The 14,809-nt window shown below is 49.8% G+C and overlaps 1 protein-coding gene across 22 annotated transcripts in view; it reads right to left on the bottom strand.

Moving 5' to 3' along the window:
- LOC119979250 (RAP1 GTPase activating protein) overlaps positions 1 to 14,809 on the bottom strand; it is a 705,159-nt gene that overhangs the window by 25,534 nt on the left and 664,816 nt on the right. For all 22 annotated transcript variants that reach the window (XM_038821204.1, XM_038821202.1, XM_038821208.1 and 19 more), the window contains 3 exons: positions 13,710 to 13,833; positions 11,579 to 11,687; positions 9,121 to 9,221 (listed from right to left, as the gene is read on the bottom strand). In XM_038821204.1, coding sequence (XP_038677132.1) covers positions 9,121 to 9,221; positions 11,579 to 11,687; positions 13,710 to 13,833 — 334 coding nt within the window. The remainder of the gene's footprint in view (positions 1 to 9,120; positions 9,222 to 11,578; positions 11,688 to 13,709; positions 13,834 to 14,809) is intronic.

The raw sequence follows: 14,809 nt of genomic DNA, 5'->3' as shown, positions 1-14,809 counted from the left end.
GACACCGAATGGAACCCTGAGGAAGTGGTAGAGGCGCCCATCAGCCTCGAACGTGGTGTACCTTCGGTCACTCGTGTGGATGGGAAGCTGGTGATAAGCGGACTTGAGGTCCACCATGGAGAAGACTTTGTATTTCGCAATCTCGTTTACATAGAACATAGAACAGAACAGCACAGAACAGGCCGTTCGGCCCTCGATGTTGTGCCGAGCAATGATCACCCTACTCAAACCCACGTATCCACCCTATACCCGTAACCCAAACAACCCCCTCCACCTTAACCTTACTTTTTAGGACACTACGGGCAATTTAGCATGGCCAATCCACCTAACCCGCACATCTTTGGACTGTGGGAGGAAACCGGAGCACCCGGAGGAAACCCATGCACACACGGGGAGGACGTGCAGACTCCGCACAGACAGTGACCCAGCCGGGAACCGAACCTGGGACCCTGGAGCTGTGAAGCATTTACGCTAACCACCATGCTACCCTGCTGCCCATGGCGGAAATACGGGGGAGAGGACACGCGTCGAATTGCATAAACCGGTTGATGGTCTGGCTATAGTCGATGACCATCCGGTTTTTCTCCCCAGTCCGGACCACCAGCACTTGGGCTCGCCAGGGACTGTTGCTGGCCTCGATGACCCCTTCCGTCAGCAACCTCTGGACCTCGGACCTGATGAAGGTCCGGTCCTGGGCGCTGTACCGTCTGCTCCGTGTCGCGACGGGTTTGCAATCGGGGTGAGATTAGCAAACAAGGAGGGAGGGTCCACTTTGAGGGACGCGAGGCTTCAGACAGTGAGGGGGGGTATAGGGCCGCCGAATTGGAAGGTCAAGTTCTGCAGGTTGCACTGGAAGTCCAGTCCTAGGAGTGCCGGTGCGCAAAGGTCAGGGAGGATAGGGAGTTTATAATTTTAAAAAACCTTCCCCTGGACCGTGAGGTCCGCGATGCAGCATCCGGTGATGTGGACGGAGTGCGAACCTGAGGCTAACCCGATTTTGTGTTTTACAGGATGGACAGGGAGCGCGCAGCGTCTTACCGTGTCAGGGTGTACGAAGCTTTCCGTGCTCCCGGAGTCCAGCAGGCAGCCCGTCTCGTGGCCGTTGAGGTGGATCAGCGTCGTCGTTTTGGCGAGCGTGCGTGGACGTGACTGGTCGAGCTGAATGGCCGCGAGCCGTGGATAAGATCCATCGTCGTAGTCGTCGTCGGCCGAGTGGGTGCTGGCAGGACCTTGTGTGCCAGTCCAGGATGGCGGCGCCCAGGACCGCACGTGGCATCCGGGGTCCAAGATGGCGGCGCCCGCAGGACCCTCGTGGTTGCGGGGGCGGGGTTTAGCGGTGCCGGCGGGCCTATCGGAGCGGCTGAGAGCGGGGGCAGAGAGGCGCGCAGGCCGGGCGCAGGGGCCCGGGGGGGGGGGGGGGGGGGAGAGATTGGCGCGGTGCGCTGGGAGGGCCCGGAAGGGCCCGGAGGAGGAGGAGAGGTGTGTAGGCCGGGTGCAGGGGCCCGGGGGGAGAGATTGGCGCGGTGCGCTGAAGGGCCCGGAGGAGGAGATCCCCGGTCGCTGCGTTGGCACAGCAGCGACCGATTTGGCCTGGCAGACCGATGAAAAATTGCCCTTCTTCCAGCAGCTCTTACAGAGGGCGGAACGGGCCGGGCAGCGCAGGCGAGGGTGTTTGGCGAACCCACAGAAATAGCGGCGCAGGCCTGAGGGGGGTCGGGAGCGGCGGATGGCGGTGGGGAAGCGTGCCAGGAGGCCCAGGGCGCTGCAGTGCGGCTGGGGGCATAGGCGCGGGCGTTTAAATCGGCGACCTCCAGGGAGGTGGAGAGAGTCCGTGCCTCAGTTAGGCTGAGGTCGTCTTTCTCCAGCTGCCGCTGGCGGATAGCGGCGGACTGCATCCCAGCCACGTCAGCATCTCTGATCAAAAGATCCATGTGCTCAGTGGATGAAATTTGGAGGCAGGTTCAATTCCTCCCCAGGACAGCGAGGGCCTGGTAAAAATCGTCTAAGGACTCACCGGTGAGCTGTTGTCTGGTGGCCAGCAGATGTCGGGCGAACACTCTGTTTACCGGCTTAAGAAACTGTCCTTTTAGCGTATCCATGGCCGCGTCGTAATCTTTTTCTTCCTCTATCATCGCGTAGGCCGCCATGCCCACGCTGGAGTGGAGGATATGAAGTTTCTGTGCCATGGTGGGGGGGCTGTTTGCGGACGCCAGGTAACCATCGAGACATGCCAGCCAATGTTTGAAGATTTCCGATGCGTTCGGAGTTTGCGGGCTGATGCGGAGGCATTCGGGCTTGATCCGGAGCTCCATCTTCAAATTTCTAGCTGATTAAATTGATGTACCATCAATTGAACGCCGGGTGTACTGGGTATTTATACCCCGCCCTGGAGGCGGGGTTAACTCAGCCTCTCGACCAATCGGGGAGCCGTCACATGACTGGTCTCAACCAACCGGTCGAGAGGCACATGACCGACCAGGGCCAATGGTAAGCCGGTGTTCTGCACCAATGGCAGGCAGTTATGCTAATCATACCACCACACAATCCCAGCCAGCTCACAACAATGGATGCCTGCCAGGGGCAGCAAAGGCCAGGAGATGAGGTAAACAGCAGGCTGCCTCCACCTCAGATGTGCAACCTGGGGACACATCTAGACGTAGTGGTAGAGCTGGAAGGGCCAGGCACATTGAGAATCACTGAGGGTACTGGGGAAAGGGGGAGAGGGTGGGTAAGGAATGGGGAGAGAGGGAGGGTTGGAGGGGGCACCACCGGGAGTGGGGTATTGTACAGCTATTATAATGCCTCTGTCACTTTCTTCCGTAATGTGGACCCACCTCTGGACCTTTGCTCATCACTCCAGGCACCTCCCCCGCTTCCTGTGGTGTTCGCCGAACCTCTGGAGGTGGATATGTCCCTGGGGCTGTGTCCCATCCGCTGGGTGGTGGGATGTTGCCTGTGTGGTGTTGCCTCCCGCAGTGTTCAGGCACAGTGTCCAGGCATCAAGGTGTGATTGGGATGCTGGGCAATGACTCCCACATGCTACATGGCCCGCCAACCCACGGGAATCCATTTGGGTTGTGTGAAGTGCTCAGTTAATCACCATTGCCAATTCCCTATTAGCGATAGCCTTCAGCCGCACGGCCAGAGGCCTCAGCAGTCACTGGAGTTATGAGTGGTCAGTGAGGGAGATGGGTTTGCCCCTGGAACAGGAACATATGATCCAGGGGTTGGCATGTTGGTGCCACGAGCAGTTGCCCCCCCGCAGTGCCTCCCATCAGCCAAAGGTTCCAACCCTCACCCCCCCGCCAGGCACAGGGGCAGCAATCCCAGCGCTTCTGGGCCCTTTGCCTGTGAGTGAAGATGGCTCCTCACCTCCTCGGCTCCCCACAGAATTCCTTCCGCCAGGGTCACAATTTTCGAAAGGAGTACTAATCGACACAGCGTGACCACTTGCTGGGAGGCAGCTGAATGACAGGAGGCTGCTGGATATGGAGTAGCTCCCGTTAATCATATGGAAATGGAGCTTAAGTGGTGATAATTGGTTTCTCGCCACGTTATGGCGAGATTCCGATTTCACCTATGGGAGCGGGTCGGTTGCATCGCAAACTGTTGGGTTCCTGACGCGGATCTCGATTCTGGCCTCTCTGCTATTCACCGGCCTTGTTACCCTCTAGCGAGAGCACAAGGAGGCTGGAGAATCGCGCCCATCATATCCTATGCACCATTTTCCTCTACAACCTTCCTGTTATCCGACATCTCAAAATGATTGGAGAAACATTACTGTTAACACCAACATCATTCAGTCTGTGGCATCAGCGTTGGCCAGTGTTTAGCCTGGACAGTTTCATTAGAAACAGTTTGCAGTTGTGCTGGGGGCTTTTCACAGTAACTTCATTGCAGTGTTAATGTAAGTCTACTTGTGACAATAATGAAGATTATGACGATGTCAATCTGTTAATGCTTTAGAATGAATGTTAATTATTATTTTAAAAAATCATTCTACACATGCAGAATGTCTTAGTTACATATAACCCTGCTAATCAAGTTACTGGGAATCCAGATAATCAGAATTTGAGTATTCCAACTTTTTGCAACAGACGTGTATGGACAAATCGGATTAAATTTGCTAATAGCGCTAGGCAGAGAAACTGTGCAATGTGCTGACTGCATGAATTGTAATATCAGACATTGAGAATGGTCAGAATGACTGGGTTACAGCTCAGATTCTTTGTTAATAACAGCAGATTGTTCAACAGGAACAAGAATAGCAGCCTTTCTATATTTCAGTTCCTGCGTACAAACCATTCTGAAGTTTTCATGGGTTTGAAAGGACAAGCTCAAGATAGCTTCATCAATGTGAAACATGAAATCCTAACAATTATTCTGGGTGGAAATGTACGATAAGCACGTCACTGCTGTGATCTATTAATAGGGCTGATAAGTGACAGCACAGGAGGATTATAATGATCAGGCATAATCCCTGGATTACATGTTAGTACGAGTGAAATGTTGAATTCACACATGAACATGCATTACATGCAATCACATGCAAAATGCAAACATAAATAGTGTGGCATATGTAATGATCCCCATTCATACCCATCATTCAATAAAATGCCAATTTATAATCCAGTCTGATTATCCAAATTTCCCTGTGCTCTGATACCCTTTCCACCTCACAGGAATAATTAAGTTGGATGTTTGTTTGCTGATTCTATCTTTAGTATCTTTATCTGTTGTACATGTGTGTGCATGTACATGTATACATATGAAGGGATCATGCATGAAAATCTAAAAGATGGGCTTTGCCAGTACACGGCTGATGAATGTGATCTGCACTCAGCCTTTTGAGTGGAAGATTCTAGGTTTGTTTACTGGCTTGTGTTGGGTTAACGTAAAGCTGTTCCTGTGTTGAGATGGTTTTCCAAAATCTACCATTCACAATGTAAACAGGCTAGGGATTGTAGGGAAGCAGGTGCCAAGATATCTGAGCTCTTTCTATTTGAGGCTGTTGATAATCATGAGACACAGACCGAAAAGCAAAATACAGTGGAGCGTCCCTCCACAGATGCTGCCTGGCCAGGTGAGTATTTGCTGCCTGGCCAGGTGAGTATTTGCTGCCTGGCCAGGTGAGTATTTGCTACCTGGCCAGGTGAGTATTTGCTACCTGGCCAGGTGAGTATTTGCTGCCTGGCCAGGTGAGTATTTGCTGCCTGGCCAGGTGAGTATTTGCTGCCTGGCCAGGTGAGTATTTGCTGCCTGGCCAGGTGAGTATTTGCTGCCTGGCCAGGTGAATATTTGCTACCTGGCCAGGTGAGTATTTGCTGCCTGGCCAGGTGAGTATTTGCTGCCTGGCCAGGTGAGTATTTGCTGCCTGGCCAGGTGAGTATTTGCTGCCTGGCCAGGTGAGTATTTGCTGCCTGGCCAGGTGAGTATTTGCTGCCTGGCCAGGTGAGTATTTGCTACCTGGCCAGGTGAGTATTTGCTGCCTGGCCAGGTGAGTATTTGCTGCCTGGCCAGGTGAGTATTTGCTCCCTGGCCAGGTGAGTATTTGCTTCCTGGCCAGGTGAGTATTTGCTGCCTGGCCAGGTGAGTATTTGCTGCCTGGCCAGGTGAGTATTTGCTACCTGGCCAGGTGAGTATTTGCTACCTGGCCAGGTGAGTATTTGCTGCCTGGCCAGGTGAGTATTTGCTGCCTGGCCAGGTGAGTATTTGCTGCCTGGCCAGGTGAGTATTTGCTGCCTGGCCAGGTGAGTATTTGCTGCCTGGCCAGGTGAGTATTTGCTACCTGTCCAGGTGAGTATTTGCTCCCTGGCCAGGTGAGTATTTGCTGCCTGGCCAGGTGAGTATTTGCTGCCTGGCCAGGTGAGTATTTGCTGCCTGGCCAGGTGAGTATTTGCTGCCTGGCCAGGTGAGTATTTGCTGCCTGGCCAGGTGAGTATTTGCTGCCTGGCCAGGTGAGTATTTGCTACCTGGCCAGGTGAGTATTTGCTGCCTGGCCAGGTGAGTATTTGCTGCCTGGCCAGGTGAGTATTTGCTACCTGGCCAGGTGAGTATTTGCTCCCTGGCCAGGTGAGTATTTGCTGCCTGGCCAGGTGAGTATTTGCTGCCTGGCCAGGTGAGTATTTGCTCCCTGGCCAGGTGAGTATTTGCTACCTGGCCAGGTGAGTATTTGCTGCCTGGCCAGGTGAGTATTTGCTGCCTGGCCAGGTGAGTATTTGCTGCCTGGCCAGGTGAGTATTTGCTACCTGGCCAGGTGAGTATTTGCTACCTGGCCAGGTGAGTATTTGCTACCTGGCCAGGTGAGTATTTGCCGTGTTTATTACAGACGAAGGTTATTTGACCCATTGCAACTGTGTCAGGTATTTGAAAGAACGAACCAATGACTGATTTCAGCAGAACTGGCCAACAACTGCAAGATAACTCTGAAAACGACAACTGCTCACAGCTCAGTCCAAAAAGATTTCCCAATGATTTTGTGGGCATTGTTTCTTCGTGAGAACGGTGCTTAGTTTACAAGCTATCTAAGCTTCAAACATTAACCACAGAGCCAGTCCCCTTCTCTGTTCCCGTAGCTAAGCAAATGTTTCCTCACAATATATGATGCAAATGGAACATTGCATTCCTGGTAACTAAAATCACCTGATTTGTGCCTTTTTCTCTCTCATTTTCACCAGTCTGGAAGGTGTGTGCAAAGTTATGAAGTGCGAGTGTGTTAAAAGGCTTGATAAACGTCGCTGTATGCAGATAACTTGCTGCTGTATGTAGCAGACCCGGTGGGGGGAATGCCGGAGGTGATGGAGATTCTTGCTGAGTTCGGGAGTTTCTCGGGCTATAAATTGAACCTGGGCAAGAGTGAGCTGTTTGTTGTACACCCGGGAGATCAGGAGGAGGGGATTGGTAGGCTCCCGCTAAAGAGGGCAGTGAGGAGTTTTAGGTACCTGGGGTTCAGGTGGCTAGGAGCTGGGGGACTCTCCACAAGCTTAATTTTACTAGGGTGGTGGAGCAGATGGAGGAGTTTAAAAGGTGGGACATGCTGCCGCTGTCGTTGGCGGGTAGAGTACAATCCGTTAAAATGACGGTGCTCCCGAGGTTTTTGTTTTTGTTTCAGTGTCTCCCCATTTTCGTTCCGAGGGCCTTTTTTAGGAGGGTGAACAGCATCATTCTGGGATTTGTTTGGGCGAACGGGACTCCGAGGGTACGGAGGGTCTTTTTGGAGCGGGGCAGGGATAGAGGGGGGCTGGCGCTGCCCAACCTCTCTGGGTACTATTGGGCGGCTAACGTCTCGATGGTACGGAAGTGGGTAATGGATGGGGAGGGGGCAGCATGGAAACGGATGGAGATAGCGTCCTGTGGAGGCACGAGCCTGAAGGCACTGGTAACGGCGCCGTTGCCGCTCCCTCCAACGAGATACACTACGACACTACGAGCCCGGTGGTGGCGGCTGCCCTCAAATTTGGGGGCAGTGGAGGCAACACGGGGGGGAAGTGGGGGGCTCGGTGGAGGCCCCGCTGCGGGGGAACCACCGGTTTGTCCCAGGGAACATTGATGGCGGGTTCCTGGGGTGGCACAGGGCGGGCATTAGGAAGTTGGGAGACCTGTTCATTGACGGGAGGTTCACGAGCCTGGGTGAACTGGAGGAGACGTTTGAGCTCACCCCGGAGAATATGTTCAGGTACCTTCAGGTCAAGGCGTTTGCTAGGCGGCAGGTGGAGGGGTTCCCTTTGCTGCCCCCGCGGGGGGTAAGGGATAGGGTGCTTTCAGGGATGTGGGTCGGGGATGGGAAGTTGTCTGACATCTACCAGGTGATGCAGGAGGTGGAGGAGGTGTCGGTGGAGGAGCTGAAGGCTAAGTGGGAGGTGGAGCTGGGGGAGCAGATTGAGGAGCAGACATGGGCGGGTGCCCTGGAGAGGGTAAACTCCTCCTCTTCATGTGCGAGGCTTAGCCTCATCCAGTTCAAGATACTGCACAGGGCTCATATGTCCGGGACGAGGATGAGCAAGTTTTTTGGGGGTGAGGACAGGTGCGTCAGGTGTTCGGGGAGCCCAGCGAACCATGCCCATATGTTTTGGGCATGCCTGGCACTGGGGGAATTCTGGCAGGGGGTGGCGAGAACGGTGTCGAGGGTAGTAGGGTCCAGGGTCAAGCCAGGCTGGGGACTCACGATATTTGGGGTTGGGGTGGAGCCGGGAGTGCAGGAGACGAAAGAGGCCGATGGCTTGGCCTTTGCATCCCTAGTAGCCCGGCGGAGGATCTTGCTGCAGTGGAACGATGCGAGACCCCCAAGCGTGGAGACCTGGATTAATGACATGGCAGGATTCATTAAGCTGGAGAGGGTCAAATTCGCCCTGAGGGGGTCGGTACAAGGGTTCTTTAGGAGGTGGCAGCCTTTCCTCGACTTTCTGGCTCAACGATAAGGAACTAGGTCAGCAGCAGCAGCAACCCGGGGGGGGGGAGGGGGGCAAAGGGGGGGGGGGGGGTCTCAGGGGGGTAGTGGTCAAGTTAATTTGCTTATTGTTAATTTATTTTGTTGTTTATTGGGTTGGGGGGGTGGGGGGGGTTTGTTACATGTGTTGTTACGGGTGCCAGGGGGTGTTTATTATTGTTATTATTATTATTGTTCTGTTGATATATTTTTTTTCAAAAAATTCCAATAAAAATTATTTTAAAAAAAAAGGCTTGATAAACTCTCGGCTCGATTTTCCAGGGAATTCTGGCTCCTCTATTTCTGGCGAGTGCATTCATTAGGAGGAAAATCCCAGAAAACGCGGGGAGCATGGAAGTGTTATATTTGTTTCACCTATTTTTCTCCCAGCAGTCAACCAAACTGACAGGTAAAATAACATTGGGTTGACAGGGTGTAATGTCACTATTTATCACTGGAGCACAGAAGGAAAGAAATCATTGGAGGTTGCAGCATTTTGCTATTACCAAAAAAAAGTGTTGAAGGCTACACTGAAAAATCAGTGTTGAACAGACCAAAATTAGCACCAAACAACACAAGGTACCAGCTGAGAACCCACAATTTGTACAAGTACAGTGTACGCAAAGTTGGAAAAATAAATTTGAGGATTAAATGAAAATACACGAGGAATGCTAATTTGTGCGGCACTCTCTTACCTGACTGAGTCTGTGCTGCTCAGGTCTCTCAAGTTTAATTTTGATCTCTGGTCTCAGTAAGTCACCAGCTTTGTTAACATCGAGGAGTGGACGTGGGCCACCTGCACACAAACAATTGGCAGGAGTTTAGTGTGGAAGATGAAACACAGGAAAAGCACATGATGCCAGCAGGCAGGAAAACCCATTCAAGCCCCAAGTTTGTTTAAGGTGTTCTGAAAGTTGACACTGTGGTTAACGTTTGAAGCTGAGATAATCTAAACATCATTCTGACTGAGAAACAATGCCTCCAAAAACACTCTTATTGTAAAGTCTTTTTGGACTAAGCCATGAGCATTTATAATTTTCAGAGTTAGTTCACAGCTGTTTGCCAGTTCTGCTCAGAACAAGTCACGAAAATAAATTGGCGAAAACCACCAGAAAAGCAGGAGAGATTCCTGGTCATCAGAGATGGAAAGAATATTGGAGTCTCTGCCACCCCTATCCACAGCGACAGACCACAGCTTTCATACAGAAGTGCGCAAAGCAACTTGGACTCCCTGGGGACGGGTCAGTTCAGTTGGTTGGATGGCCAGCGTGAATCAGATTGGTGCCATTAGTGTGGGGTTCGATCACTGTTCAGGCTGGGGTGGATGACGGCACTGCTTCCTTACCCTATCCATGGTAAAGATTGCAGTGCCGGGGGTCGAACCCGCCTTCAGGCAGAGAACAGAAGAGAAAAAACAACCAGCGATGAAAGTCTCATCTCTGTCAGCTGTTGGGCTCCTACCCGAGGTGGGTTTGGACTTCATCAATCTGCTTCCGAAAGGGCAAGTATACACAGGATTCCATCAGCCCTAATTGGCCAGTTTTCCCAGAAGGCATCAACACGTATGGACAATTTAGGGATGAGGAATATTATTGGAAGAATAGAAAGAACTTTGTGCTGCCTCTGTGGAGATCTGCCGTCCCTCAGGACAACTGATCATGACCAGTTCTCAAAGCCTCAATCGGCCAATCACACCAAACGTGCCATCCGCACAATTTGCTTGCCCATCCCCCTTCTGCCCCATAATCTCTCCACCCTGCCCCAGAGATTCCCACAGTGGTCCTTTTGAATTCCTCTCTGAATAAGCCAACAATCAGGGCAGTTTTGTTCTGTGTGAACCATGCCCATTAGGAACCGGATTGATGGTGAGCAATTGACAACGTATGTCCACAGCTTGGCTCAATTTCGCCTAAGCCTCGGGCCTGGTTAGTACTCTGAATCTGCCACCTACGCACAGCTTGGAAACGGCTGCAAACCAATTTCCCTTCCAAAGTTTCTAAATATAATTAATCAAAAAGAAAAATGAATTCTGGGAGAGGGTCTCAGAAAATGTCAGACGTTGGAGCGGTCTGGAAATTTCAGCATTTCATTCATTGGACAAGCGAATTTAAAAAAAGAGGAAATGGAAAATACAAGTTCAGAAATGCTGTTTCCACAAAGATGCAGTGAGTAAATAAAATGGTTTATTAATAGATTTAAAAACACTGCAAAGAACTGCAAAGTGCTTCAGGCCATCTGAGTCAGACATTGGAAAAGTGAACAGGACGAGTGGTAAATACTAATGGACAAAATGTGAATGACACATTTGTGGTTGATTGATGTATTTCTATTTAATTTATTCATCGGATGTGGGTTTACTGGTTAGGCCAGTGTTCATTGCCCATCCCTAATTTCCCTCGAGAAGATGATGGTGAGATGCCTTATTGAACCACATGTGTCATGTGGTGTGGGTACTGCTGTGGGAGCAGTTCAAGGTTTTTGACCCAGCGACAGTGAAGGAACGGTGATATATTTCCAAGTCAGGGTGGTCAGTGACTTGAAGGGGAACCTCCAGGCGGTGGGGTTCCCAGGTATCTGCTGCTCTTGTCCTTCTAGATGGTAGAGGTTGTGGGTTTGGAAGGTGCTGTTGAAGGAACCTTGGTGAGTTGCAACAGTACATCTTGTAGACGGTACACACGGCTGCCACTGTTCGTCAGTGGTGGAGGGTTTGAATGTTTGTAGAAGGGGGAGCAATCAAGTGGCTGCTTTGTCCTGGATGGTGTTGAGCTTCTTGAGTGTTGTTGGAACTGTACTCATCCAGGCAAGTGGGGAGTATTTTATCACACTCCAGATTTGTGCCTTGTAGATGGTGGACAGGCTTTGGGGAGTCAGGAGGTGAGTTACTTGCCGGAGGATTCCAAGCCTCTACCTGCTCCCATAGTCACACTATTTATATGACTGGTCCAATTCAGTTTCTGGCCAATGGTCACCTCCAGGATATTAATATTGGGGGAATTCAGTGATGGTAATGACATTTTATCAAGGGATGGTGGTTAGATTCTCACTTGTTGGCAATGGTCATTGCCAGGCACTTATGTAATGGTGAATGTCACTTGTCAGCCATGCTGTTTGTACAGATATACAGAGGGTGGGTCTTAACCAGTTCAAACATACCTGTTGAGCTTCCTCCACTTAATGCACTGGTCGCACTTATACTATCATCCAGCCATGTGCTATAGGTGAAGGAATCCCTCTTATGTGTACCCACAGATGAAAGGCTGTCCTGTTAACATAAACAAAGATCATAGATTAATCTGTCGATGGGTAATTCAAATCTAGGAAGAACAATATGGCCTGGTGGAGAAATTGAGGGAAACCTTAATCATATGTGGAAAACAATGCAAATTTGTTTAAAATGATAGGATCCTTTGGAGTGTTGAGGTGGGGAATATGCGAGGGAATGAGTTTATGGAAAGTGATTACTTTCTTATACCGCAATTTTCAGCCAGCTAAATTCCACTGAGAGTTTGGACAGATTCCAGGTGCAGTTTTTATTCAGTGTAACAAAATCCCATTGGTAAATAGTGAATAGAGGTTCACAAAGTCCTAAAAGCTGGACGCAGATAATAAATTCTGTCATTCTGACTAAGGACTAAGGACATGGACCTGCTCCACATTTCAGTAAGATCATGGCTAATATGCCTCATCTCCACTTTCATATCCCCAAACCTTCCTTAGTGCCCAAGAATCTATTGGTCTCAACCCTTGAATATGCTGAACATGCAACTCTAAACAAAGAAGTTTATCCTCTTGCTCGTCCTGAAGAGCAAATCTTCTCTGACCCAGACTTCTTACCAGATGAAGGAAACTATCTCTCATCTTCCCTGTTAAACCCCCTCATGTGGGCAATCTCCACATCCCTAACGCATCAACTTTACTTTCCTCTCTCTGCAGATGTTGCCTGAAAACATAAAATATTTCAATTCATTTTCTGCTTTTATTTCTCCAAAGGGTTCAGTTTATATAGAATATCCTGTGCCAATTTCTGGCCTTTAATTTATCTGCTCAGCTAACCTCTCTCAGAGTGAGGGTCAGAGCAACACAACAGGTTTCAGCATCCTTGTGTAAGGGGCAAGGTGTGAGGCTATTAGCTACTTTCCTACTCTTGATCCCTATTTGATGACTTCTGCTAGAATGTGTATGGATATCGAATGAGGCGAGGATGGCATCACAGGCTGGCAGTGCCACCAGGAGTGGTGCCTGCTGCCCGTTAGGCATCCGGTGCTGGGCTTGCGACTGGGAATGCTGAGACTACCAGGCCATTGGTGAGTGAGGGGAGGCTGAGGGTTGTGGAAAGAGGGGGAGTTGGAAGAAAGGGCAGGAACTGGCTTTCAGCGCATGCTCCACACTAACCAATGGCAGGTCCTTCAATCAGGAACTGAGTGCCTTCGAATGAAGGACAAGGCCCCCACCCCCACCCCACCTCCCCCCCCCACCCCACCCTACCCAAGGTCCACACCTCCACCCTATCCCCATAACCCAGTAACCCCACCCAATAGTGAGGGCAATTTTGGAGACTAAGGACAATTTATCATGGCCAATCCACCTAACCCGCACCTCTTTGGACTGTGGGTGGAAACTGGAGCACCCGGAGGAAACCCACGCACACACGGAGAGAACGTGCAGACTCCGCACAGACAGTGACCCAGCGGGGAATCAATCCTGGGACCCTGGAGCTGTGAAGCAACTGTGCTAACCACAATGCTACCGTGCTGCAGAAAGGGACAAAGCTAGCGTCCCAGCTTCCTGATCCTGCTCAGCGACTGCAGCTAAGAATAATGTGGCCAGACCTCTCCGACTTTTGGGATTCTCTGTTCCCGCTGGCAGTGTGGGTTTCCCAGCGGCGTGGGGTGCCCACAGCGGGAAACCCCATTGACAAGCGGCGTGAGTAGAGAATCCCGATGCTAGCGAACGGCACGGCGCTGAGAAAACGCGACACGGGGGCCGGGTAATCCCACCCTGGCTGTCAGATTCAACATTCATGAGCTGGATTCAGAAGGCCTGACTGCAGCTGAATAACATAACATCCACTATGTGAACACATGAAGGATGATCCCGTGTGACAACTCCCAGGAAATTCTATCCCGGTGCGAAATTCAGAGGGGATGAATAAATGGGAAGAAAACTCAAACAGAACAAATATCAGTTAGCAGTAGTTGGAGAGAGACAATTCAAGCCTAACTGTAGATTTGTGCCAATGATTGGGTTAACAAGAGCCTCAGCATAATTTAACGTCTTCAGTTACCATTCCAGTGTCATAGTCTTCGAGAACCTCATTCTCCTCCACAACACTAGCAAAGCTGCTGGCATTTGAAGACGATCGTGAGAGATCCTGGCCTTCATTTGAAACCTTCTGATTTAATATTACCCTATAAGTGGAGAAAATGTATATTTATCTAAAGTAACTCTTTATCTTCTACAACAAAGATTAGATTGTTTTCCCTCATTGCGCATTTAACAAAAAAACATTTTTCTACAGGTTTTACTTCTGATGACAAAGGCTAAAGTTTAAATTCCATTTCACTGTCCCTGTAAAATTAAAATAAGTCCTGTCACAGGGATTCAGGATGTTCATGTGCCTCATATTTATTACACCCATGTGACATAGTTAGAAATGAACATTCAGTCACAATTCAGTCCATTGGCACTGACCTCTCATTGGGCCAGAATTGACCAATCAGTGAATGCAATGCCAAATCAAGTACTGAAAACAAAATCACGAAAGAGGGAAAGAAAATAAAAAAAGGACAGAAAAATAAAGTGCAATAAATAACAGTAAAAACAGTTGAACAAATGGGACTCTAGACTTGTATTTGTTAATTCTCAGTGCCAGGGAAGTTGTTTGGCAGTAATTAATGATCATCAGGTCAATGGAAATGGACAAGTCCCAACTCTCTGTGGCAAGTTCGTATCTATTGCAAAAATACAGGAAGGCCACACAATTCAATACATTAAGAATATTGAGTCAGAGTGAGACGGTGTTTTCAGAAAGCTAAGAGCAGAGCAAAAGTAGCTCCCCTCACTTGAACTTAATTATTCAATTTACATCTAAATGATAGTGAGTGTCATCAGCCTTTATTTGATAGAAACTTCTGGCCCATATTTCGCAGGACAGAAACCGGGCTTTGAGCTACAGACGGAAGAATTGATTGATTTGACCTTTGCTTTGGTATAGTTGCATTTAATCAGATAGGTAAAAAATCACAATCACAGTTTTCATTTCTGCCGACAGGGTAAGACGTGAAAGGGCGAAGAATGGAAAAACAGTGAGTCAGAACATACAGCACACCTTCCAGAGGCAGTACCAAAACAGCTCCAAGAACAGCCAAACATGCCACTTTTACC

Source organism: Scyliorhinus canicula, chromosome 16 (assembly GCF_902713615.1).
Source record: "Scyliorhinus canicula chromosome 16, sScyCan1.1, whole genome shotgun sequence".
NCBI lineage: Eukaryota > Metazoa > Chordata > Chondrichthyes > Carcharhiniformes > Scyliorhinidae > Scyliorhinus > Scyliorhinus canicula.
The sequence above is the reverse complement of the archived record's forward strand: the minus strand, read 5'-3'. Positions and strand labels throughout refer to the sequence as shown.